The 27,750-nt window shown below is 37.1% G+C and overlaps 1 protein-coding gene across 1 annotated transcript in view; it reads right to left on the bottom strand.

Moving 5' to 3' along the window:
• Positions 1 to 2,951: 2,951 nt before the first annotated feature.
• LOC138698909 (putative methyltransferase NSUN7) overlaps positions 2,952 to 27,750 on the bottom strand; it is a 67,773-nt gene continuing 42,974 nt past the window's right edge. Inside the window, exons 3-11 of the mRNA XM_069825107.1 lie at positions 25,388 to 25,446; positions 24,551 to 24,852; positions 21,324 to 21,510; positions 14,920 to 15,146; positions 12,850 to 13,156; positions 8,854 to 9,120; positions 6,807 to 6,872; positions 6,602 to 6,706; positions 2,952 to 4,134 (exon numbers count right to left, since the gene is read on the bottom strand). Of these exons, the coding sequence (XP_069681208.1) occupies positions 3,511 to 4,134; positions 6,602 to 6,706; positions 6,807 to 6,872; positions 8,854 to 9,120; positions 12,850 to 13,156; positions 14,920 to 15,146; positions 21,324 to 21,510; positions 24,551 to 24,852; positions 25,388 to 25,446 (2,144 nt within the window). The 3' untranslated portion in view covers positions 2,952 to 3,510. The remainder of the gene's footprint in view (positions 4,135 to 6,601; positions 6,707 to 6,806; positions 6,873 to 8,853; positions 9,121 to 12,849; positions 13,157 to 14,919; positions 15,147 to 21,323; positions 21,511 to 24,550; positions 24,853 to 25,387; positions 25,447 to 27,750) is intronic.

Below are 27,750 nucleotides of genomic sequence, written 5' to 3'. Positions count from 1 at the left end.
TTGTTGTTTCACTTTTTCAACCTCAGTTTTGTCCTTTCCAAAGGCCGTGGCTAAAATTTGTTTCCATTGCCCTACATTGACTAACGCCTTTACGACAATTGTTCCTATTGGGTTTGTCTGGAAAAGTTTGTGTGTTTCTTGAAGTTTTCCTGGTTGACCTAAAGAGCTTGGTGAGTTTCCTTGATTTATTCTGGCTGAGGTTGAACTGGTGTAGGTTTCTGGAATGGAAGACTTTAACGATTTGATACCAGTATTAGCAAAATCTGCACTTCCATCGATCGCTTGAATGCTGGCTTTTTTCTCTCCAACCGAAATATTGGCGACACTTACGTCAACACGTGATTTTCCCAACTGATATCTCAATGAGAACGGCGTCGTGTTATCGTCGCTTTCCATAGACACCTAAAGAAAAATTTTGGCATTAGACAAATTGAATTATAGTAAAAGAAATACAATTCTTAACCTCGAACGTTCAGGTGGACACCTATTCGGAAAAAATATCCGTTACAATTTCTGGTAATATTTTACACGCACCCCCTACCTTCCCCTTTGCTTATATTGCGGGTTGCATTTTATATGACATAATATTTGCCGATCACTGCGCTAAGGAGTAAGATGCGCGTAGAGTATTACAGAAAAGGTCATGAAAATTTTTTTTCGAATAGGTGTACACTTAAACTTTCTACTTCAAAATGTCTTTTGTGCTTAATCCTGAAAAGGACATATTTTAGCTTCTTTGGTTAGGCCTGCATGATAAACGACTTCATTTGTGTGTCTTTCAAACATAAATTTAAGAAAATAGACTGTACGTTGAATATACGTGATAAAAGAACTGAAGTGTTGTGAAATGGTGAAACATGAAGAAATTATGTGACACTATTTATTTACACTTGCCTTCTTTGAATGGACCTGGCGGTTCGAAGTAGCGATTGTAGGAGCAGTAATTCTGAGAATGACGGACGCTAGATCTCGTTTCCTCTTCGGTTTTCGCTCAGTTTCGTCGCCCTCATGCTTCGTTGGATTTATTCCTGTGCCATGACTTCTCTTCATTACACCGCTCGGACTAATTACGGATGATACAGAAGAGTTCCCGTCATCCTTTAGAACTTTTTCTAAAATGATATCTGGCATAATCTCTTTGACCTCATCCCTCAATCTATCATTCTGGATCTCCTGCAAAGAATAAGAAGAAGAAATGGCCTCGTTTGTCACAGAAACGGGCTTTCATCATTATATAACAATATAATGAAAATTACATATAGTATAAATATCTCAACTCGATTTAATTATACGTTACTGATTCCGTAATTATAACCGCCGAGCTGACCGATATATACTGTATAATTAAAAAATCACTTCGAATTTTAAAGTGTTATACCCATAAATATTATAAAGTTTGTGACAGAAAAAACAGAAACATCACTGTCTTGGGCAAACAGTAGAATTTGGTTTCAACGAAATATTGCAAATATGTCTGCCGGTCTTTTGTTCAACAAACACTTTTCATTCTACGACCCATACACAGCATTTTGCATACAATTCTTTATATAATATTCTCAAATGTTTGCAAGATAGACCTTTCAGTAGCTGATGTACACGAAAACTTATTCTTTAAGATAGGCCTAACTTCACAACAAAAAGTCGCCGGATAAAGATCGTGGAGACCGCATTGTTAGAAAGTTCGTGCTAATGACACGATCAATTTATACAGTAAATATATCTAAATTAAGTTTATATAGAATTAAAATACTTGATATTTTCGTTTCTGTGATTTATCTTAGAGTATCTGTGTGTCTGTTAAATTGCCATGTATTTTCAAAAACAAAATTTACATTGCTTCGCACTTTTCTTAATTTTTTCAAAACCGCATTTTAGAGTTGTATTCAGAAAGTTTCTTCTGGGACAGCCCCAATCGTATTTTTCATCATAAAGCTACACGGTCTACAACAGTTAATTCGAAAAAGATTTGTTTTAAAGAAACGAGAAGTTAAAAACGATCGATTAATTTTTTCTTTAATACGTACCTAGAATACTTCATTTAAAGTGTATCCATTCCTCTATCAGTTGCAAGAACTCTTCGTTCATTGGTTCTGGTCTTTACGAAATCCCTCTCTTTTTTTTTAAATTTCAACAAAACACTGATTATAATAAGTAGCGGTTAGCGCGTCTGGCCGCGAAATCAGGTGGCCCGGGTTCGATTCCCGGTCGGGGCAAGTTACCTGGTTGAGGTTTTTTCCGGGTTTTTTTTCTCAACCCAATATGAGCAAATACTGGATAACTTTCCGTGCTGGACCCCAGACTCATTTCACCGGCATTATCATCTTCATCTCATTCAGACGCTAAATAACCTAAGATATTGATAAAGCGTCGTAAAATAACATACTAAAATAAAAATAATAAGTTCAAGTAAATAGAAAAAATAAATTCTAGTAACTTACTATTTTTTTTTCGTTATTGGTAACTCTATAGCATCTATTAGATGCTTTATGGTTGTGCTAACAGATTGAGTTACTTGTCAACAATGTGGCGCTGAAACGTGTAGTCAGGTTACTGCCCAGCGACAGTCCTGATTATTTTTATATTGTGATGATTGGTTAATTAATATTAACCCGGCACACTCACAATCACACTCACATTCATACAAATTTCCAGACTCTAGACACTCAGGTAATTTCTCTTCTTCAAGAAAAATTCACCGAGAGCCGAGCCCGGGAATCGAACCCGGGACCTCCGGATCTGCAGCCAGCTGACCAACAGACCACGGAGGCAGTCAGTAACTTACTATGAAAAAATCTTTTGTTCAAGAAATATGTAATATATCACATACCCATAAAATTTCTAATAACTTCTACGAAAAGGAGAAAAAGAAAAGACGACGACCTAGAGAAAGTTGACTAGCCAAAATGAAATGATGGAAAATCTCGGATTGCAAGAGGAACAGTTATAGGACAGCTATACTTGGCACGTAGGAGTTGGGGGAGACAGTGATACTTTATGAATCTCATTGATTGATTGTTTCATTCACTGATATTGATTGGTTGAGTTGTTTGCTGTCTATTCATCCACTCCACTCCACTCTCATTATATTAGCTTCGAACCACCATCGCAAAATATAAAAATGATCACGAAAAATGTATTGGTATGCGTTTTGTCTCAAAATTACAATAATGAAACTTCTTACAATTAGGATCTTTATATAATCTTTAGAAGTTTTCGTCTACTACGATTTAAAAAACAAATACTGCAGAAACTTCCTCTTTTCTTCATTTAAAGTTTCTCAGTGTTTATAAATTACACAAAGTAGTCTCGACATTTGACACAAACAAGACACAAAATTACGAGTACAATATTTCGATATGCTTAACGTACACATACAACATTAAAAACAGTTAAAAAAACTCAATCCTTGTTACTAATTCGATATCTCGCCCATTTTATAAAACTTCTAATATATCCTATATAAAAAACTGACGAAGTTTCCACTATTCGCTAAATGTCTGATGCAACGAATCATTCAATGGAAAGATCAAGTATAGGCGAGTGACAATCTCTCTCGCTGAATTCGATGGATCTGACACTGATGGGAAAGGGAACCTTGCCGTTTGGCCGAGATCGTGTTAGCTTCAGCAGAGGTTTTACGGACTCACTGATCTGATTTTGATCTTGGACACTTTGTTCCTCATTCAAACCGTATGTCAAGACGTGCCTCGCAGCTTCCCCCCACCACCTTCTCGCGTCTTGTCGTCTTATTTGAGCGACCACCTTTGGATTGACTCCGATCGTAGAGAGCGTCTCATGCTGCAGATGATTCTGGTGACGTTGGCAGCAGCTGGTGGCGGACGATGACGACGCCGCGTCCTGGAGGTCGCCAGAAGCTCGTTTCCCGGGGTCTGTCACGCGGCGGAGAATTGACGCATGCGTGGGGGCCGCAATGCGTTCGATCTCGAATTTGGAGCGTCGACCTTTGGGTCTGAGCAGAGGAGGACTTGCCGACGTCGAACGTTGCAGCTCCGGTTTCTTTCGCTGGCGTCCGCTGGCTGACTTTTTACCCTCCTTCGTACCCCCTTCTCCACCGAACAGACCTCGGGATTCCGCTATGTTGATCATGTACTTGGCATTCAGTCGAACGATCTCCTGCAGACAGAAGTTTATCAACATTTAGGAAGCTGATCTTACGTAAGTCGAATGTGTAACTGAGCTGTATTTTGTTTAACGAAGCTTTCAACTGAATATCCGTGGCGAGAACGTGACTCGCGAGACATTGTGGCTCGCAGTGATAGTCGCTTGCTTCTAACCTCCGCCAACGCCCACCCTCTCACTCACTGAAGTCAAACTCCGTTCCATTTGTATTTGTATCTGACCTGCGAGCGGCATATGTCTCTCTCGAAAACATGTACGAAAGTTCCAAGTAGGATGGGAGGACGCATTTTTTTGCTGTCAATATGATGAGAATAATAAATGTATGATTTGTTCACAAGTATTACGAGGAAAACGGTTGTATAACATAAAACGGCATTATACTACATGTTACTGATGACACATTAAAAGATTAAGTGTTATTGTTGTTATCGTCATCATCATCATCATCATCATCATTATCATCATCTCTGTACGTCGACACTTTTTCAGCAGATGTACGAATAATGCGGTTAGCTCTTCAATTTTAACTCACTGATTTACTATGTGATGTCAAATGAAAGCTATATGTAAGAACTTGACAAATGTAGAACTTTCAAATCTTTGCCAAAAAATAAATATCCGAAGCTTCGTTCTTTCGCTTGCTCTGTTAAAGCCATGTTCGCTACAACTTACGTTTGTGAAAAATTATTTTCAACAATTAAAATAGTAAAAACCAAATTTAGATCTCGACTGACAGACAAATACCTTCATGATCAACTACGACTGGCAGTAAGTGACATAATTCCTGATTTTGAAACTCTGTCGCAGAGACATTCCGAAGACAGTTAACTTTTGGTTGTGATATTGTTCATTTATTGTTCATTTCTTTCTTCGTTACACGTACTAAACATTAGTTTGTAGCCTTGTACTGTATAAAATTATATTTAAGTGCTTGACGTAAAGAAAATGAAAATCCGTTAATAAGTCAGACAGTTGCTTCACTTCCCCTTCGGGTGTCCGCCTCCCTCCATAGGTGCTATGCACGTTGCTGGTTACACAGTGGCTCGGAGCACGATTACATTTTCGCCACCGCTGGGCCATAGACTGTTCTTATTCAATTCAAATGCCCCGTTCCGAAACTGCAGCAAGTCATATCATTTACCTTCCCATCTCTTTCTGTCTTCCTATTATATTTTTCTACCCGCTGCTACTGCTTTATGAGTCGGCCGAGGGTTTATAAATAACTTACGCTAAAACTGACAAAATATGCATGTAACTATGCACTAATAACTTAAAAACATGCTCTTAGATGTGCACTAAAACTAAAATATAATTTGGCTATAGAACTCCTTACTGTACAGCCGTGGCAAAAAAAAAAAAAAAAAAAAACCGGACCGACCCTTGTAGCTGATTAAGAGTCACAGATTCGAATTTTGCTAGTCACAAAACATATCCAGCTTGTATAATTAATTGTAACAATGAAATTTATTGCATTTGTTTGATTCTTACTGTATTTTGTTTCCTTCAGTGGCTCAAACTTACAGACGAAAAAACTTCGTGAGTTTTATTTTCATCTGGCATCAATATTACATTTCTACCTCTATTCGGCAAAGATAACTGCGTATTTTTACATTAAATAGCAGTACATACTTCTGGCTTCACTACCCATATTGAAATTACCACAGTTTGACACAATACACAGCACAGGATTCTTTTGTATCAGCTACAAGGGTCAGTTCGGTTTTTTTGTCAGTACTGTATTTTTAAATTAGAGATTCAGGTAATTTCTAACTGTACTTTTAATTTCAAAATATTCTGACACGGTGAAAAAATCACGTAATTTCAATTGTCTTTATGGAACTGCTTTTGCCGTACTTTAAATGGTAATAAAATATAAGGGTTTTCCGGGTTTTCTTTTATGCAGGAACGCCTTTTTTCAGTTAATGCAACCCTGTATACTAACAGTGAACGTTCACCTTCATAGGATGTAACCGAGGCAAACTTAAAAAAGAGGGACCTTTGTAAGATCCCTAGTAGCCTACTTAGACCAGTCAACAAATATGTCACTTTCTGCAAATGACATAGACTACTATATTTCTCGCACACTGCGATGAATTTTTAGAAAATTTCTCCATATTCCTTCCAGCCTCTCTTCTGCATATTCAACTACCGCCAAGGAGTCAAGGAGAGGTAGACTCCTGGTCTCCAGTTTTTCAAAGGCCCTAGGCAGGAACAATCTTGTCCGCCACAAATGTCATAAATTGTTCAATGAAAAATCCCAAGCTTTACTCGGACTCGAACCCTGACTCCCTGCGTGACATGTCGAAGATCTAAATATCTCAGCCACCACAGCATAGACTAGAATTAACCATATATATTATGACATACAGGATACATTTAACATTAACGCATAATGATTAAATCGTGTATTTACTCGAGGGCCGTGAAATAAATCTATAAAAAATATATTGTAGAAACTGACCTTCCTCCGAAGATATGCCAAGTAGCATCCCTCTTTCTCCAAGGAAACGTCTTTGTCATAAATTACAGGTAAGGGATGTAGCTCAAAAATATCACAAGGTGGTACCTGAAAATGTCATATAAAAATATAAATAGTGTTGCAAAAAGAAACCTGGTAATTTTTCAGTTATGTCTATAAGTTATTGGGAATTAAGCTTAATTCATACGTTTCTTGGTATGTTGCTATAAGTAGTCGGTGGTTTAATTGGACTGGAACGCATCAGAACGCCATTCTGGAAAATAAATATTATAAACATGAGGATGTCAACTTGACACCCGGTATGAGTCCATTTGCCGATTAATATATTGATGAGATGAGTCCCTCTAAATATTTTTTCCAACTAAATCACTGGTCATAGTATTATATTTAATGATGCCTTCATCTTCAGAGGTTATTCAACGCCAAAATTGAATGTGGACGAGAAATGACCGATATGTTTTGCTGTAGCTCCTTTACAATGTCATTAAATTTTTCGTGCTGTAAATCTGACAAGAAACCTACAGCTTTATTTCCTTCCCTTAGAAGCTTTATTAAAAATGAGTTAATTAAATGTTATAATTATAAATTAATAAATTTAATCAATAACATTATTTCTGGAATGCAAGTCTTTGCAGCTGCATTATGTGAAACTGGCAAAAAAATGAAGATATGCCTACTATCATTGTCCAATATCATGCAAAATTTTATATCTGTAGCTCCATGGGTTTTTAAGGTATTGGTACTTTAATGAACGTTATTTTAATTTTTTTAATTTTTGTCCAAAATTAAGATTTTTTATTATGACCACACAATTTAACCAATTTCAATGTAATTTTCAATATTTATACACTGAACTATAGTAAATTTGCATGAAAAATTTCATGCAGATATCTTTGATATTTCCAGGGGGAAAAAAATAAAAGTTATATATGATGCAAATGGTGATAACTGATGTCTGGGCCCCCTTTAGTGGGGAAAATGTTTACAAACAACTAAAAAATGAATACAAGTGCATTGTACCTGTGTCACAAGAGATGATGAAAATGCCTTTCTTCTACTTCAATACCGTACATTTTTTTTTTAACATTTTCCGAGGGTTGTTCTGAAATATTCGACCAGTCGCCGGCGTAGCTCAGTCGGCTAAGACGCTTGATTGATTACCTGGTTGGGTTTTTTCTGAGGTTAGGCAAATGTCAGGTAATCCATGGCGAATTCTCGGTCTCATCTCGCCAAATACCATATCGCTATCACCAAGCTGACACAGCGTCGTTAAATAACGAACTAAAAACATACGCGGCCAATCTCTTGTGAAATGTTCGGAATGATTTGTCGGATTATTTCTTTCAATTTTACGTAACTTAAAAGCTCGTTATAATATGGTATACACAATTCTCAAACAATTATAAAAAAACATAATGAATTTTAATACACTAGCCAAGAATGGGTCATCTTTTCACACTACGTACGTAAGAAATAGGAAGAAAAAACACAGTAGCTTACACTACATTACGCACGAATTAGTCATCCCTTCAATAGTTCACAACAGACTGAGGTGAGTTACACGGATGCAATTCCAAAAGTCCTTGAACTTCGGCGCGTACGACAGACGTACTGTGGGAGGCAACGTTTCTTTACGTCCGGTAGTGTTACAAATGGAGGAGTCCGTACTTGCTGCTTTCCATTAACGGAGTCCGTTTAGACAATAATAACAAAGACTAAATCTATCGTGACAGTTCTTTGTCTGTAATTTTCTCTGCAGAAGCTATCAACAATATTATATCCGGAAATTACTGGAATGAAACATGTTCCAATTGATTTAAACAAAGTCTTTGTTTCGAAGTATATTATATAGGCCTACGTACTCATTTGTAACTGTGAGCTACGACACTGGAGTGTAGAATATTTTGTTTAAGTATCGATTCAACTTTCTTTGTTTTAGTATTTCCTCATGAATCAGAATAATTAATAGCATGAAAAAGCACAATTACGATACGAAGTGTAAAATATTCATAAAGTTTCTCTTAAGGAAAATGAGAAAACCATATTTATAAGACCTTCAACTCACGTACATATTTCATTCGTCACACATGTTTCTTGTTTATACAGTATATTCATAACACTTGAAAGATCTTAGTGAGTGACAAGATCTTTCCGACTATGAAACTGATTCGAAAACCAGTGCATAATAATCAGGCAAAGAAATATCCAAGTAGCATAATATTAAGGAAACGTACTGTTATATCTATTTCTGATGAAAATGCTCTCTCAGAATCCTTCTCAACTATCTCGACGGAAATGATGCTCTCTCCTCCGGCTCCTGGGGACATCTCAGGTCCCTCCCTCTTGAAGGACACGGACGAGTAGGATGGTGAGAGGGGCTTCCCCTGCTCCTCTGCATGCTTCTCTCGCGCAAAATTATTCATTTCGTTCACCAATCGGGTCACCATCTCCGTGTTCTCTGCTGGAACTATCGAGTGGGTTTCATACAACACCACTTGGATCTGAAGTAGATGAAGAAAACAGAACATTTTCAGCATGCAACTTTAAGTAGGATAAAAATTTCGTATATCTCAGAGAACTGTTTCATAATATATCGTTGTTGTTTCTGCAATAACTTCTATGTGCAAAATATAACATTTTTCAGTAGAAAGAAAAAAAAACACATCTATTCATTCTATGGGAGTGGTACGTAGGAAATTGGGAATTTTTACGTTTTCGAAAGAAAGAAATATAATTACTTATAGGAGATTTTATTATTTGCTGTATTACTATTTAAATTATTTAAGAGGAGGCAGAGGTGAAATTTTGACCAGAACTGAAGAAAAAATGAAAATTTGTTTTTTATTATCTTTATACACTATATTTTCATATTCCGATGTTAGTTTTTGATTTTGTGCCCTTCAAAAGTATGAAATTAAAACTAAGATAACTGTATTACCACAGTCTAGTATATGCAGTCGCGAAGCTCAATACGTAGTAAATATGCAAACATTAGATAGTTGCTCACCACTAGGATCGCTAATATCGCCTCATTACAGGCAACGCAAAATAGTACCGTCACAGTCTATTGTTTCTAGCACCCTCAAAACTCAAGCTTCGTGACTGTATATAGTAGGCTGTGGTATTGCTATATTATTCCCATAATAAACTAATACTTATCATTATTTATATACCTTCTCTGAACATATAAATAAAAAGAAATATTGAAAATTTCTTACTATATGGTGCATGGAGTATTTTATATCAAACGATATAAAGTTTTATAAAATTATTAATATTTACAGAACTATTGTACTTAGAAAGTTGAAACTTGGTATGTCCATTATTAATAACATACTTAGTATCCATGATCAATTTCAAACAAATCGGATAAATTGTGTGGATTTTGAAATATTCACCTCTGCCTCCCCTTAATAGAGCAAAAATCTGAAAATCGATAAATATATCACATAGGAGTTATTGCAGGAACAACGACATGTTGATTTTAGGGCGTCCAATGTAGTTTAAATTATTTTCTTACAAGATTTATTTATGACTATAATTAACAAAGACACCATTCTTCAATTTTCATTTTCCGTTAGGAGATTTCAACCTGTCAAAATATGTGTGTGGTATTTAATGACTACCCACTTCACTTGGGTGATTAGGGTTCCGCATATTGCGAATAGATGGCAGGAATGTTACCCATTTTCAAGTTGCATTTCACTTCGGCGGGCCACGTTATGCATGATGCATATCTGTGAAGAGTTACGTCGCGTCGTGTACTAGGGTGAGTGTATGTGTAAGTGTTATGTAGGGAATGGGTGAGAATGATGATGAAGGTAAGGAAGGGAGAAGGGGAAACCTGGTGCCGGCACGTAGCTTACTCCTGTCGAATAACACCAAGGGCGCCGCCAGGTTTAACGTCCCATCCAAAGGACGAATCACTATCAATAGTGACATATACCTTCTCTTAGGTTAGGTTAGGTTAGGTTAGGTGACTACGGGAGGGTTAGGACGACCCTTTGCACCTCGGCCACACTGAGTCTTATTGTGCATCCCGAAGTGTATGGGATGAATGAGAATGAGGCTGTACCAGCCCACCGGCAGCATGTGACCCCTCATCCGCTCACCCAATGGGGGCCTCTTACCCTTCCCCGCTCTAAGTTCATACCGCCAAGGTGACCAAACAGTACAGAATCTATTCCAAAGGCCCTTCTAAGGTGTCGAAGAGCCCTTGGAAGTGCTCTTAAGGAATGAATCCTGGCAGAGATATTGCGAAAGGCTGGGAACTCAGGAACGGTTGTAGAGAGGACGCCCTCTCCCGTAAGCGGATGTAGACATGTGTCTTGATTTGAATATGCTGTTGGATGAGATGAGAAAGATGAATGATATGATATGAAAATCTATATTATTTTGTTGTAAGTTTCTGTTTCTGTTTTACATCATTTCTACACGGGAGAGGAAGGGAAAATTGACCGTGGCAATGGAAATTCCAACGAAGCTTTTATGAACAAAGTTGACTAATTAAAGTATCAATTAATGACGATGTCATCATTGTCATCATTATCATCGTCGTCATCACCACCACTACCACCAGCATCATCATCATCATCATCATTATCATCATCATCATCATCATCATCATCATCATCATCAACAAGAGAAATACTTTCGTCTTTTACTTTTTTCAATTCTAATATTGGATATGGTTACCTGTTGAGTGTTAGTTTAATCACAAGTACACGCATGTGTGTTACATATTAATTTTGTGTAAAATAGCTCATACTGAGAGAACAATGAGGTCATTATTTGTAGAATTAAAAGAGAAACCGTTGGACATATGAATAATATGTGCTTACAAAGGTAAAAGTTCGACACTACATTTACATATTAAAATAGCGGATGGAGAAAGACAAAAGAGAAATTTTAAATTTTCATGTTATAAGAAATATCCTTGGGTAACAGGGTGCTTTGAGGCAAATAAGTTATATTGTTATACCTGTACTATATTTGGGGGTGAAAATGAGTGTTAATCATTTTCTTGTGGGGTCTGTGTCACAAAAAGTTTGATTAAAAAGCCGGAAAACATCTGTTCCATAAAAAGATAAAGGAAGCAGATTTTTCAGCATATCCAATATTTACACTTTAGCTTTGTCACTGGTCAATATGACCCTTCTTTTTGATGGAGAAATCATTGCAATAAGTGAAAGTCTCAGGAATCTTCTATGCCACATCAATAAATTTAAGAATGCAGTTACATTGTCAGACTCCAAAGCAGCTATTCTATCAATAGTCTCTAAACACACACCTTCATCTCAAACAGCAGAAATAACTAAAATGCTCTCTGAAATAACACTCAATAAAAGAATTGTATTCCAATGGATACCATCCCATTGTGGAATCCTGGGAAACGAGAATGTGGATGCTTTAGCAAAGAAGGGCAGCACTGCTACTTACAGATCTGTTACTAAATCTATCTATTACTCTGTGAAGAGATTTATTAAATCTACATACTTAGACTTCAACAAACAAAATTTGATAACACAATCTCAAGGGAAAAAATGGAACTCGCTGCATCATAATCCACAGTTAATTCCCGATTTACCTCGCAAATCGTCTGTAGCTGCATTTAGATTGGCAACAGGCCATGATTGTTTGGCCAAACACCTGCTTAGACTTGAAATATATCAGTCCCCTAACTGCCCATTGTGCAACTCAAACCAAGAAATGGATTCGGAACACCTCAAAATCTGTGCTTCAGTGGCTGACCACGATAATATCTTTGAAAAATATTGGAGTGCAAGAGGTCAAATTACTTTATTGTCAAATGTCTGGCATTAGAAAACAACAACAACATATGACCCTTCCTGAAACAGAAAACCATTTTCACGCTGTACCTTCGTCATTGGCGTTTTTCCCGTAAACGGCGCAAATGTTCTGGCGAAACCCAGTGCTTTTACTCGGTGAAATTAAAACAGAAGGATGTCAGAAATTTTCGTATTTTTCTACTTGACACTCCATTTTCTTTAGCCATAATTAACACACATTTTCTTAAACATTAACAAATTAAAGACGTGTTCAGTAACACAATACTGTGACATTAAAATTACAAAAATTTATATATCCCAAACAAATTTCTTACGAATACCTATTGCCGTGAAAACCGAAAACACTACGAACTCATGCACCAACTTGTTAATATAATACAGATAAACTTTACATCCATTCAAACACAGAAATATCCTTACGTGTGGCTTGGACATGCCCAGCCTCAATGTCTGACGCTGCTCCTCCATGATGGTGTTCACTCGCTCCAGACTGCCGCCTCCGATCTCAGTTGCCGTCAGCACTTCCAACATGGAAAGATCTCCCCCACGACTGCACACCAGGTCCACGGGATCTATAACCCCGGAGTACGTGTTGGGTGGGGTAGCCAGAACTGCTACCACGTTCTCTAACATGTCGCTGCCTGGCACAATGTCCACAAACCGTTCAGAATGCACCACCGTGTTCGTCACCCCAAGACTCCGAAGATAGTCCTGGTATTCTTCTTTCCTGTTACAGATAATGTATCTTGTTCATTCCTTGCCAACTAATACCAGCCCAAATTTTCATTCTTCCCATCACTCCGGTTAGCCCTAGTAGAAGCCGTTCCACTGTGGTTGAAACATGACCAGGTTTCGAGACTTCGGACCCAATAGAGCAGTTCAGTAGGAAATCCGCATAACGGCGAACTGAGTATAGTGGAAAACGTACAGTGGGTGGGGGTACTATAGAATGAATGCCAACAAATACGCAAAGAAAAACGCTCTGGATTTGAAAGTTCCGAAGAATGATTTGGTTTTCATACAAACCAATTTTCAAACTATGTCTGAAACTATAACACGGTTAGAAATGTCAGAGCAAGAGATGCCGAAAGCCCTCAAATTAATTGAAGAAATGACACAGAGAATTAATGAGACACCAAGTACACCGATTACTGAACATGTGAAACAGAAGTGGAAATCAATTTTATGTAAAAATAGCGGATATGGAACATTGTGTAACATAAACAGCAAATTAGTGAACATAGAGTCGCCCGAGAATAAAAGACTGTCTTTGGAGACTGCAATGATGTTAGGTTTTTTCCTTTTTGCTCCTATCACGTCAATGCGACGTAGAGCACAGCTTTTCACAGTAAAAACTTTGTTTGGTAGATAACCTAAAATATTTACGTTTGAGACACTGAAAATGTATCTTGTAGTACATTGCAATTCGGTACTGCAACTGCACTTCCTAAAGACGACCAATAGCATAAATGAAGAAATTAAAATTGCTACATGTTTATTTCAACCATTAACACTGTGTATAATTAAACACAATTATAAAAGACAGGAGAATAAATGCTTTTCACATTACTTTGACATTGTCATTGTGTAATGTATATTTATTTTCAGAATGTACATATGTGTGTTTCCCCGTACTACCGTACTAAATAGCAACGTTGTTACCTCAACACATCTCTACCTTTCACTACCTGCAGCGAGTCAACAACCAATAGCATATGCACAGTAAACTTATGATATCGGGTCCCAAGTCTCGAAGCCTAAACACGACCTTGGATGCGCTGTGGACGAAAATGCGTTTACTCCTTAAGATTTCCATGTGCTGCCGCCCGCATAACCTGCGAGAGATAACTGGACCATCCTTCAACTACGGTGGAATGGCTTCTATCTTGTGAAATTCTTCCAACAAATCGCTTTTATTTCCGTTTTTTACAAATGACTCACAGTTGAGAAAAATGTAATATAAAATACTGCTTTTAATAATACTTCAGAAGTTATACTTTCCACGGATCACTGTTGCTTAAACATAGACATGGTAGCAATTATTATCCCAAAAAGGAAGGAAAACGTTTCAGAAATTACACATATTAGAAAGAAACTTGTTAGAAATTTATATTATTTTTTTTCCTTTGATTTAATATTTTTGTGTACTACTTTCTTTCCAGAGAAAATATAGTGGCGCTTCAAAAGTCGATTCAGAAATTTTTTTCGCGGAAATACAGATTCCAGAATACCTGATATTAAAACTACTTTTGAGGATGAAAGAGGAGCGTATTGGAGAAAAATTCTGTCCGGCACCGGGATTGGAATCTAGGTCTTCAGCTCTACGTGCTGATGCTTTATCCACTAAGCCACGCCGGATTCCTATCCCGATATCGGATCGAATCCTTTCAGTTTAAGTTCCACCTCTTGCCATCAATGTGACACTGTTATTTTTCAATCGCATTTCGATCAAATTTACAATGAATGCCAACCTTGTTGAACAGTCCTCACCTGTCTCCTGCACCGAAGGCCAGCAGAGAGTCTATCTTCGGGTTGTCGTAGAGGATGTTCGCGAAGTACGCCATAGTGCGGGGGGAATTGATGTGAGTCAGCACCACGATCCCAGAAAGGTCCAAGTCTAGTAGTATTTGGCACATTATCACAGGACCTAGACAGAACGCGCGATCCTGCAATATTATAGCATTTGTATATAATATATTGTAATATATAATATGAAATAATAGTTATCATTACAAAACTTTGAATAAATCGTTTTTCTTTACTGTTGGTACAAAATTTTCTTCATACACTATTTGCAACAATCAATATTTATTCACATCTTGGAATTCATAACTCATTACACTATCTACCAAAAAGTAATTGGGTACTGTTTTTGCACTTTTAGAACCTCATGGTACCACCTCTTGTTGCTATAACAGCAGCCACCCTGTCAGACATGCTCTCCACTAGTTTGTGTAGGATATCCACTGGAATGCGTCGCCATTCCTCTTGCAACATGCCACTCAGTTGGACGATGGAAGTTGGCCCCATGTTTCGGCGGCTACTATGCAGTGGTATGCAGACAATAATGTTCACCGGTCCTGATCTCAATCCCATTGAGCACCTTTGGGACGAATTGGACCGGCGAACTTCCATTGTCCAACTGAGTGCCATGTTGCAAGAGGAATGGCGACGCATTCCAGTGGATATCCTACACAAACTAGTAGAGAGCATGCCTGATAGGGTGGCTGCTATTATAGCAAGAAGAGGTGGTGCCACGAGGTTCTAAAGGGGCAAAAACAGTGTCCAATTACTTTTTGGTAGATAGTGTATTTCGTATTCCAGCACCCAAATGGCACATCTCTCACAATTCTGTTTCGAACTACTGATTTATCCATCGTCTCACTCACTCCGGACTGCAGACTCTTTCTGGATGGATCGTCCCCTTTCTCGTCTTTTTCATGGATTCATTCTATTATATATGTGAGTAGCATCTCACATGTTACCCTGTCCGTACAATATTAACCGTAATATTTTTTTCCTGTACTTTACATGATATTGTGGTAATTTTTAACAGTGCATTAACTAGGCTCTGAGCATTATTTTTACACAAAGGGACATCTAGATTGCTTTTCTAAGATAATCCCCATAAGTCAATATCTGTTTCTATAGAAAAAGTGGACGACTCATCAATTAAAATGTACTTTTATTTTTAAATTGGTTGTTTTACGACGCTTCATCAACTCCTACTGTTGTCTAGCGTCTGAGTGAGATGAAGGTGATAATGCAAGCGAAATCAGTTCCAGGGTCCAGCCCGACAGTTACTCGGCATTTGCTCTCAACACGTTGAGGAAGAACCCCTGAAGAAATCTCAACCAGCTAACTTGTCCCAAGTAGAATTTGAACCCGGGCCCGCTCTTCCACGATCAGGCATGCTAATAGTTACTCCACAGCGGTGGACTGTATTTTTTAAGTAACAATTTTGTTAGAAATTATTTTCTTTATTTTATTGGCTATAAGAATTGCTATGTGTGTAGCATTCTACCTACATAAATTAAATATAATCTTTGAAAATCTATGTTGTCCGGTAGGTCTACAAAGGAGCGCAGATTCCTCACAATTTTATGCACGGTTCTCAATATTCTTCCTGCAGTGATAATATTTTATTTATGCAAATATTATACCTGTGCTTTGTTGTAGACTCTAAGATATTAATAATTTACAGATCAGGAACTGGTAAACCAGGTTTCGATCCTGGCGGGTCCAAGTGAAATTTGTTGTGGAAATATAAGGTGCTTTGCGGCACACTTTCGCTGAGTACACCCGTGTTCCCTCCCAGAATTCCACCATTACTCCATTCATCATCATCATCATCATCATCATCATCATCATCATCATCATCACCATCATGCGGTGGTATGTAGTTCGTCCACAATAATACACCAAGGACAACGTCAAAACGGCAGCAGAAAAAACTACAGCTTCGGAGGACGCGTCATTCCTAGATGGGAACATTTGCACGAATGATGCAGAGTCAAGTAGGCCTAATCGCTATTGGGGAAAAAAATTCAGCTCTGGCATAACAAGATTTCGTGTCTCCTTTTTTTCATCTCTACGAATGCTTCCATTGTCTTCCTCGGACCTCTAGCGACTTTCACAGGAGTACATAAATAAGCTACTCACAAAGATTTATGTTTGTCTTACTGAAGTTGGTCATATTCTTTTTTAAATAACATCTTATTTTTGTTCATTAAAACACTGTAACCTTCAAATTCGAGCTCATGAATAGAATCCACAGAAATATTCCATCTTTTTCCCATGTTTTCCCCAACTGTAAGGCAAATGCCAGGTAATCTATGGCGAATCCTCCACCTAATCTCGCCAAATATCTCGCTAACACCAATTCCATCGACGCTAAATAACCTCGTAGTTGATATAGCGTCGTTAAATAACTAAGTAAAAACTCTATATTTAAACGTTGGGTTTTTTGTGTTAGAACACAATATTGTCTATCCAAGTCAAGAACCACACTAGACCAAAACTATGGATAACGAGATTAGCTACGACCAAAACAATATGACGTCACTGACTGATCTGCGATTGGTTGAAAGCCAAAGTCAAGATATGCTACAAAATATAGTCCCGTAAATATGTCACTATAATGTCTATAACTAACGTTTTCACACATTATTATAACAATTCAAATCAATGCAATGTCATTAACCATTATGATAGAGATTTAAATAAACCTAATCTATTTGTAAATTAATATTTTCTCTTTAACACATGCGTAGTGATACATTAATATGGTTCTTGGCTTGGATGATATTAGAATAACAGTTTTAAACTAACTTACTAGGCTACTCTGCAAGTTTCAGTGAAAAACGTAACGCCAGACTAATAAAACAGTTTAACATTATGATTTGTGTATCCATTATGGAACGTGCGATAACATAACTCGAAAATTCGTGACCTCATAACACGAAATACCAGCGAGGGAAACACGAATAAGAAAGGAATCCCAAAAAGATGCGATGAACAAGACTTTATCACTACAAGTGTGTGCTTGGCACGCGCGATGTGTCTGCCAGAGTCGAGAAAGAGCTCGATGAGGAAAGTTCTAGATATGAATATCAGAACCACGCAAGAAGTGCTGGCTGCGTTATTGGATGCCAATAGTGTTCTTACGACATTGTACAAATTTGCACGCAGGAGGAATGCACATAAACAAGGTTTGTTAATTGCAGACTATAGACTGTAAATTCGTAATCGCACAACAATATATTCCGAGCTTCGGATTTTGCACTATGTTAAGGCTGGTTCACAATAAACCGGGAACGGAAACGACAACGAGAACGGAAACGGAAACGAGAACGAGAACGGAAACGGAAATATTGTTAAAATAAATATATTTAAATCTGAGCATTCACAATGAACTATTGTGAATGATGCTCACATTTAAAAACATTTTAACATTATTTCCGTTCTCGTTCTCGTTGTCGCTTCCGTTTCCGATTTATTGTGAACCAGCCTTTACACCTATACAGGGTGTATTAAGAGGAATGTACAGTAGTTCAGGATAAAGTTATTTGAGCTAGATTAGATGGACTTAAATATACGGGCTGAACCGTAAGTAATGTCATTAATAGAGCCAGGAAGTTCATGCCCTAAAAACCTAAAATTGCATGCAAGTATACATTTTAAAAGCCTTGAAATATGTCAATAAACATGCACTAAAAGAATTCTATATTTCTTGATATATCACTAGGGGAGAGTTGGGTAGTATCGGACATCGGGTAATATCGGACAGTGAGTTTTTTTTCATCTACCACACGATGATAGTACCTGATTGACATGGTTACGTTTCTGTGATGTCGCATACAGGAACGTAAGCATGTTATTCAGGATCTACCATATGGTGATAGATAAAAGAAACGCACTGTCCGATATTACCCGATGTCCGATACTACCCTACTCTCCCCTAATAAAAGTAGTTAATAATAATAATAATAATAATAATAATAATAATAATAATAATAATAACCACCGGCGTGGCTCAGTCGGTTAAGGCGCTTGCCTGCCTGTCACAAGTTGCGCTCGGGCGCGGGTTCGATCTCCGCTTGAATTGATTACTGGTTGGATTTTTTCCGAGGTTTTCCCCAACCGTAAGATGAATGCCAGGTAATCTATGGTAAATCCTCGGCTTCATCTCGCTATCGCCAATCTCATCGACGCTAAATAACCTAGTAGTTGATACAGCGTCGTTAAATAACCAACTTAAAATAATGATAATAATAATAATAATAATAATAATAATAATAATAATAATAATAATAATAAATATTTATTGTTGAGAAGTTGAAGCATATAAAACGCTGTCCAAAACTTATCCAACCGAGCGATAACGTGATGAACATTCCCACCCTATACAATTAGTGGTTCTCAACCGGTGTGCCGCGACCATGAGATTCGCTAGGTGTGCCGCGAAACTTTCAATACATTTCTGGTGAAAATAATTATAATAAATTCACTCAGTAGGCCTACCAGTTTTAAAAATTAGAATATGATACTTTTATTTAAATAATTCAAACTATGCATTTTATGCAATACAAAATCAGCTTTAATGAGCTCAAATGCGAAAATATACCAAGGTAACATAAATAACATGAAATGTTATGCATTTATAAAAAAAGCCAAAATGTGTAAATATAATATGCAACATAGAATTTGATTCTACAAACTTAAATGTTGATGAGTCGTGAAGATAATTAATCAGCAACAAATTACAGCCAATAGAAAAATATACAAATGCAAATGCATGCACTTCCTGGGCCCAGTCATTAATGTCAGGTGGTTATTCTTTGAGATATTTCAAACAAAAAAGTTGAATACAATTTTGCTCGTTTCTGCTTTCTTTTCGAGATACAAATTGTTTTATATGAACTATTTCATAGCGTGTTTTGGGAAAGCCATCGATTTAATTCCCAATATTCTCACTCAATTTAAAAGAGCAGTATATTATGTTAATAAATTATGAAAATAATTTTACTTTTGTCCTTTCAATGTGCAGAAATTTTATCCGAATAAATGTAAATTTTTGGTCTGTTTGGATCAAATTTCTGCACATTTACAAGACAAAACTAAAATTGTTTCAATCATGTACTATCATAATACACTGCTCTCTTAAACTGACTGAGCATATTGGGAATTAAATCATTGCCCTTCTCAAAACACGCTATGAAATGTTTCATACAAAACAATTTGCTTCTCGAAAAGGAAGCAAAAACGAGCAAAATTGTATTAAACTTTTTTGTTTGAAATATCTCAAAGAATAACCACCTGAAATTAATGACATTACTTACGGTACATTCTGTATATTCCTACATCCAAAGTAGAATGATTGTAGAGACATTGACGGAATAAATTAGTAGTGAATTAATGAGCACGTAATTGTACATTTATAGACGAATACAGTATGATAAATGATAGAAAGATATTCCTTTACGCTATTTAACAATTTCATTTTAATTAATTACAACTAATTAGGCCTAACAAAAGGAATTAGGCGTACATACATAACGTAGATTACTGAGCTTAAAGGGTTAGGTACAGCTTACAGCAGTAAAATTTTTAGAAATATTCAACATTTTTTTCCTCTATTATTGTATCTTGTAAATTAATGAAAATTAGTATGTATAAAACATTGTCCTTCTGTTATATGAGAAAAATACTTTTACTATTAAAAAAATTATATATATTTTTTCAATATTCAAAATATTGGCAGTACGCTGTGCAGTGATGAAGCGTTTTCGTCATAACTCAAAAACTTGTTAACTTTTTCATGTTCTCTATCTTTTATTTTATTGCTGAAACTCATGTTTACAATATCATGCTCTTCCAACTACATTCCTTAATAAATAATCTATTTTTTGTGTAATAGAAAATACTGATATTTGACCATTTTTTAAATGAATTTATCTTTTATCAGAGAATCTACAAAAGGTAGAGAAGTGATCTTGCATCATATTGTAGATATGACATGTATAAATACACACAAAAAAATTCGTCATAAAATGTTGGATAGTTTTTTAGTTATGTGGAAAACGCATTATCACTGCACAATGAGCTGAATTTTGAAAAAGAAAATGTAAATCATTTTTTTAAATCATAATTTTTTTTCTTATAGCAGAAGGACAGTGTTTTACACATACTAATTTTCATTATTGTACAAGATACAGTAATGGAGGAGAAAAATGTTGAATATTTCCAAAATGTTACTGCTGTAAGCTGTACCTAGCCCCTTAACTTATTTTGGGTTCCAAACAGTGCACTTCAAGTAAGATGAGTGAGCACTACAGTTAAGTGTGTAACGTATTACCCATAGACGTTCTGCGATCTGTTGTTGCAGGTTTTACCTGGAGTATGATGTGGTATCGCCTGACGAGGGTCGACTGCGCGAGATCAGATCGCTGTGTCGGGTGACACTTGATGAACTTCGGGCACAGATCGTCGTGCATGTAATTCAGCACGTCCAACCTCTCGTCGATGGATTCCAATGGTGTGAGACCGGCCTTCTCCAGCAGACTTGTAACTTGCGACGTGCTGCATGTACAGACAATAAAATTATGAACAAATGAAGCAATATTTTAGTATGGTCGAGGCGATGAAGACAGCATTCCACTCCAATTCCAGTTGCCTTCCTCAATCAATTTCTGGTCCCCTTCCGAAATGTATTCCGTGATTATAAATGAACCTATACATGGACCTCGTCTTTGTTGTAGGGTAACGGTCAGCGCGTCTGACAGTGAAACGAGCAGGTTTGGGTTCGAATCTTGGTTGGGACAAGTTACCTGGTTGGGGTTTTTTCCCTCACCCAGCAGAACCGCTGGGTAACTTTCGGCGTTGAACCTCGGACTTATTTCGCCATCATTAATTCACATATCCTCATCATCCATACCATAGCCCGGGTTCAGTTCACGGTGCGGTGTGGGCTGCAAAAGAAATGCCGAGTCGAAGTCGCTATCGATTTGAAAAGTTATCGTCTTCCGAGGACTTCGCTGCATGTATATTATACAAACACATCTGAACTGGCCTGAATTTTCTAAAGAGATTTTATTCCATGCAAAGGAGAAATGTGTAGTCAAATGTTTTAATTCGAACTTAGATTTAAGATACAAATTAGATTTACTTTTAATGTTATTTTAAGTGATCGTGCTTCATTTAATTTAGTATGCTCCTTGTTAAAACTATTATTATTATTATTATTATTATTATTATTATTATTAGTAGTAGTAGTAGTAGTAGAAGTAGTATTTATTATTAGTATTAATTATTATTAGTAGTAGTAGTAGTAGTAGTAGTAGTAGTAGTAGTAGTAGTAGTAGTAGTAGTAGTAGTAGTAATAGTAATATTTATTATCAGTATTAATTATTATTATTATCATTGTTATTAATTTATTATTAATTGTATTTATTATCAATTGTCTTTATTATTAATTGTCATTATTGAGTGTATTTAGTTACCACTGCCACCGGGTATTTACACATTTACAGTGTGAATAAATAAATACATACAATTCGATCAATTTTCAGTTCTGTATTTGTATTTATAATAAAATTGTATATTTATATTTATAATAAAATTGATACATTTTGTTAATACAATATGAAACTAATTGACCGTATATATCGACTGTAACAATGACAGCATCCATGGATAATAAGGAAGGCTATGGAATATCACATAAACTGCATTTTCCCTGTTTTCGTGTAGTATTCTTATTAATAATCCGTGGCGCTACGGCCCATGAAGGGCCTAGACCGATCAGCCGGCTGCTGGCCTCACGCCCACATGCCGAAGCAGAGGTGGACGATCATCCAACCAGAATGGAGGTATCGTATGGTTAGCACGATGATCCCCCCAGCCGTTACAGCTGGTATTCGCAACCGGATTTCGCTACCTATCGGAGCTCCCCAAGTGCATCACGATGCTGGGTGGGCACCGGTCCCATACACTGGCCGAAATTTCATGAAAAAATTTCTTCCCCCATGAGGAATCGAACCAGCGCGCATCCCGTAACGCGAGTCCTAGGCGGGATGCCTTAGACCGCGACGCCACGGCGCGGGACGCAGTATTCTTATTAATGCTGTAAAATAAAAGTAGTCCTATATGAATATTTTAAAATCAATTCATATTAAATAATAACGTGAACATGTTTTTAAATAACTAATCTCAGGAAAATAGCTTTCCACTTCGCCATGTTTGCTAAAGTCCCGGAAAACGATGTAATTTCGTATCGGCATTTCTCTTGCAGCCCAGTGTACAAGAGCGCGGCTGTTCGGCTACTCAATCATTCACAGAATAGGATGGTAAGCACAATAAACCTCAGGCTGCAGTGCAAGTCTTCGAGTCCCTCCTCCGTACAACAGGAAAAAAAATGAATCTCGAAACTTTCTACAACACATGTCAGAGAAGCGTTCGAATATACGAATCTAGAAAGGAGATTCACTTATTCATTCATTCATTCATTTATTGATCGATCGATCGATTTCACGAGAACTGAATCCAGGGTGGATACTTGCACTTAGGCCGCTTATGGCCATTGTATGTCCTTGTAATTGGCACTATCCATGCAATCGTCTGCACAGAGGCTTAGGAAACCATGAAATACAAGAGTCAGGGTGGCCGGCCTCTGGGATCGAACTCGAGACCTCCTAAATGCAAGGCGGACATCTTAACCATACAAAACAAAAATAAACGCTTGCTATGGTCCAATCTGTTCCCAGCCAAGTGATATTTAAGCAATCGTTGATACTCACTCGATCTTGAAGGTGTTGATCCAGCCCGTGACAGGCGCCTCGTCCTGGGCGATGATCCAATCTGTTCCCAACCAAATAATATTTAAGCAATCGTTGACACTCACTCGATCTTGAAGGTGTTGATCCAGCCCGTGACAGGCGTCTCGTCCAGGGCGATGGTCCAATCGGTTGTCAATCAAGTGATATTTAAGCAATCGCTGATACTCGATCTTGAAGGTGTTGATCCAGCCCGTGACAGGCGTCTCATCCAGGGCGATGGTCCAATCGGTTGTCAACCAAGTGATATTTAAGCAATCGCTGATACTCGATCTTGAAGGTGTTGATCCAGCCCGTGACAGGCGTCTCATCCAGGGCGATGGTCCAATCGGTTGTCAACCAAGTGATATTTAAGCAATCGCTGATACTCACTCGATCTTGAAGGTGTTGATCCAGCCCGTGACAAGCGCCTCGTCCAAGGCGATAGTCGAATCTGTTCCCAACCAAGTGATATTTAAGCAATCGCTCATACTCACTCGATCTTGAAGGTGTTGATCCAGCCCGTGACAAGCGCCTCTTCCAAGGCGATAGTCGAATCTGTTCCCAACCAAGTGATATTTAAGAAATCGCTCATACTCACTCGATCTTGAAGGTGTTGATCCAGCCCGTGACAAGCGCCTCGTCCAAGGCGATAGTCGAATCTGTTCCCAACCAAGTGATATTTAAGCAATCGCTCATACTCACTCGATCTTGAAGGTGTTGATCCAGCCCGTGACAAGCGCCTCGTCCAAGGCAATAGTCGAATCTGTTCCCAACCAAGTGATATTTAAGCAATCGCTCATACTCACTCGATCTTGAAGGTGTTGATCCAGCCCGTGACAGGTGCCTCGTCCAGGGCGATGACTCGCTCGTCCCTGAGGTGCGGTGGTAAGAGCTGTGACAGCCTTAGGGCATTGTTCTTGATGCGCAGCCTGGCCACCGCGGCAGCGAGCTTCACCCTTAAGTTCCAAAGGTGAGTCTCCGCTTCAAGGAGCCCAGCATCCGTGAACAACTGCATCCTGCACTGCTGGTCGTGGTGGTCTCGGGGCAGGAAGCGTCGCTTGTACAGATCGTAGAACAACAACCATATGAGGTTCGCATCTTTCTTGAACTGGCGACAAGAAAATGGGTGCGTATAACTTAGAAATCAATGTCAATATTTTAATGTGAGACAAAATACTCTTATAAAAGGTAAATTATTATTAAAACTTTAGGTATTACGTTTTTGTACACCTTTATATAGAGCCTAACATATCATTATCCCAGTTCATCATACAAGATATTTTCGTGGTGCAGATTTACCGTCTTTCACTCGTTTCAGGAAATTAAGTCTCCCAATTTTGACGTAGAACTAAATATTTCTTCTCACTTGGTAATGAAGGAAAAGTGCAATCCCTCCCTTATTGTCATTGTATTCCCAATGTTCTCCTTGTCTTCCCTTTAGTCTACTGGTTCCCATTTTGTCTTCATCCATACATCAAATCATCATCGTCATCATCATCATCACTGTTGTTGTTATTTAATATTAGATTTACAAAAATATTTAACCTTTATTTTTATAATTCGCCTAATTCATGATTAAAATATTGTGATCACTGATATTAATATTACAATTAATTTCTTATAATTACCTATGTTGATTTTACCTGTGGGTATAGTGTAAAAAATGCTACATCCACCAAGGCCTGGTGCAAAACAGATTTATCTGAAATGAAAGAAAGGATAACTCAGAATTATTCTGTCATACAATAAGTTCTGTGATGAGTTTTTACTTTATTTAGAAATCGAAAACGCTTGGGTGTGTAAAAGTTGTTGCATTTTATACCTAATATAACCTGAAAATTTTATGAAAATCGTATGCTATCTTGAAGTGCTACAATGGTCTTAAAATTTTAAAATAGGCCTATTACAAAAACTTACCTTCTTTATTACTTTTTTTCATTTTTTTTTTTTGTTTTATTTTAACAAACTTCTGTGTTTAAGGTGTATAGAATGATACTGTGGTTCCCAAAAAAAAAAAAAAAAAAAAAAAAAGAATACATCTCACATTGAATATTTTGAGATGGCACAAGACCATAAATTTTTCATGATTTTTCTTTAAAATTGGTTACTCGATTTTAAGACTATAACATTGATTTATACAATTATGTCTGGTCCCGTTGGCCACCTATGTAGTGAAAGTATATGCAGCAGTGTGATTTGAAATCAAAATGTAATCAGAATGTTGAAATGGACCACGGCACCTGTGGAAAATGATTCTGTTCAGCAGAAACCCACCGGAAAATCTTAAGATCATTGTTGATCCTGTGATCGAAAGAAATTCATATTTCGCAAATCCCGAAAATAATATGTTCTTAGCTATGCTAACTGATACAAGGGGCTATCAGTAAACTAGTTTTTCTCGGATACTTAGGACCAGTGACAAACAACTCAGCAAGAACGTAAGAAAATTGAATGTACCCAAGTTGAACTTCAATGCTGCGGACTACTATGAAGTGTCATGAGAGCTACATCGGTACTGAACCACTCTTAGCTCAGTCGATCTGCTGAGAAGACATCAAGAACCATATTAAACATAACGAGCCACTGACATTTGCAAAGTTATGTCATACACAAGCAGTAGAACGGTGTGTTCGTTTAGCAACTGAGGCCGCTTCAGCAGTTTATGAACCACAAAGGGACGGATACATCAGTGCCAGACTGAAATCTAGGACTGTCATGCTTCATTTCAACAAAAAAAAAAAACTAAATATGATATTTAATATAATCAGAGTTAATAGTTCTTTACACTTTAATTGTTATTCACTTATGCTCACAAACTACATTTAAGAAAATGGAAAGAATCATTCAAAGATCCAGAACTAATTCCTGATCTACCTCGAAAATCTGCCGTGGCCATGTTTAGATTGATTACTGGTCATGATTGCCTCAGTAAACACCTTCATCGTATTGGAGTACTGAATTCACCTAAATGCTTACTGTGCACCAGAGAAGAGGACATGGAGATGGAGCACCTGGCTAATTGTGAAACTCTTAGGACATTTGTGGACCTTCCATTAAAATATTGGGAAGCAAGAAGGATGATGAATTCATTGTTAAATCCAGAGCATTAGATACACACACACACACACACACATTTAAGAGCTGTAATATAGCTACTTGATATCTGATGTTAGCATACTCGTTTTTCATGTTCATAAAGTTGTTTTAATTGAGATAAATAGCTTTTCTTTTCAAAACCGAGTTCATACTGTTTCAACTATTACCAATAGAAATGTGTAGCTATATTTGTCATTTTTTTAACATTTCTATAAAAATTCAGATTTTTCAGTGTCCTTAGGGTCTATAGCACTTGGAAGTTGAGTTTAAGAGAAGACAATAATATTTTTTTTCTTACTATTTACACTTCCACTAACATTATTAAAACCCAACGTGCATGAAATATGAAATTATAATGAATGTAAATTTAAAATATGAGTAATGGAAGATATAATATTTCGGGCTCTTGTGACACCTGAAGATATTACTCCATTAACAAATAAATTTGGCAGGTAAATACTTTCATAATGCATTAACTTTTGCACGCCCAAGCTTTTTGATATAAGCAAAAAAAAAAAAATTCACTTCACACTTAAAACATTACAAGATTTCCATATAAAATGAGATATTCTATGGTCCAAAAATACAATAGGCCTATGTTTCAAATCATTGTGTATTTTCTCAAACGTGTGTAGGACAGCGTCGAACTGAGCCGTTCAGAGCAGAAGTGGTGTAAGTCAAAATTGGATAATGAGGTTTAAAGTAAAATTTCTGTAAAATACAGCGCAAAGTAGCAATTAATATGTCCTTCGTGCTATCCACTGACTACTAATAGTTTAAATAAACTGAATATTAATTGCTACTTTGCGCTGTATTTTACAGAATGTTTACTTTAACCCTCATTACCCATTTTTTACTTACACCACTTCTGCTCTGAACGGCTCAACTCATGTTGGATCTATGAAGGCCT

This window comes from Periplaneta americana, chromosome 4 (genome assembly GCF_040183065.1).
Source record: "Periplaneta americana isolate PAMFEO1 chromosome 4, P.americana_PAMFEO1_priV1, whole genome shotgun sequence".
Lineage (NCBI taxonomy): Eukaryota > Metazoa > Arthropoda > Insecta > Blattodea > Blattidae > Periplaneta > Periplaneta americana.
The sequence above is the reverse complement of the archived record's forward strand: the minus strand, read 5'-3'. Positions and strand labels throughout refer to the sequence as shown.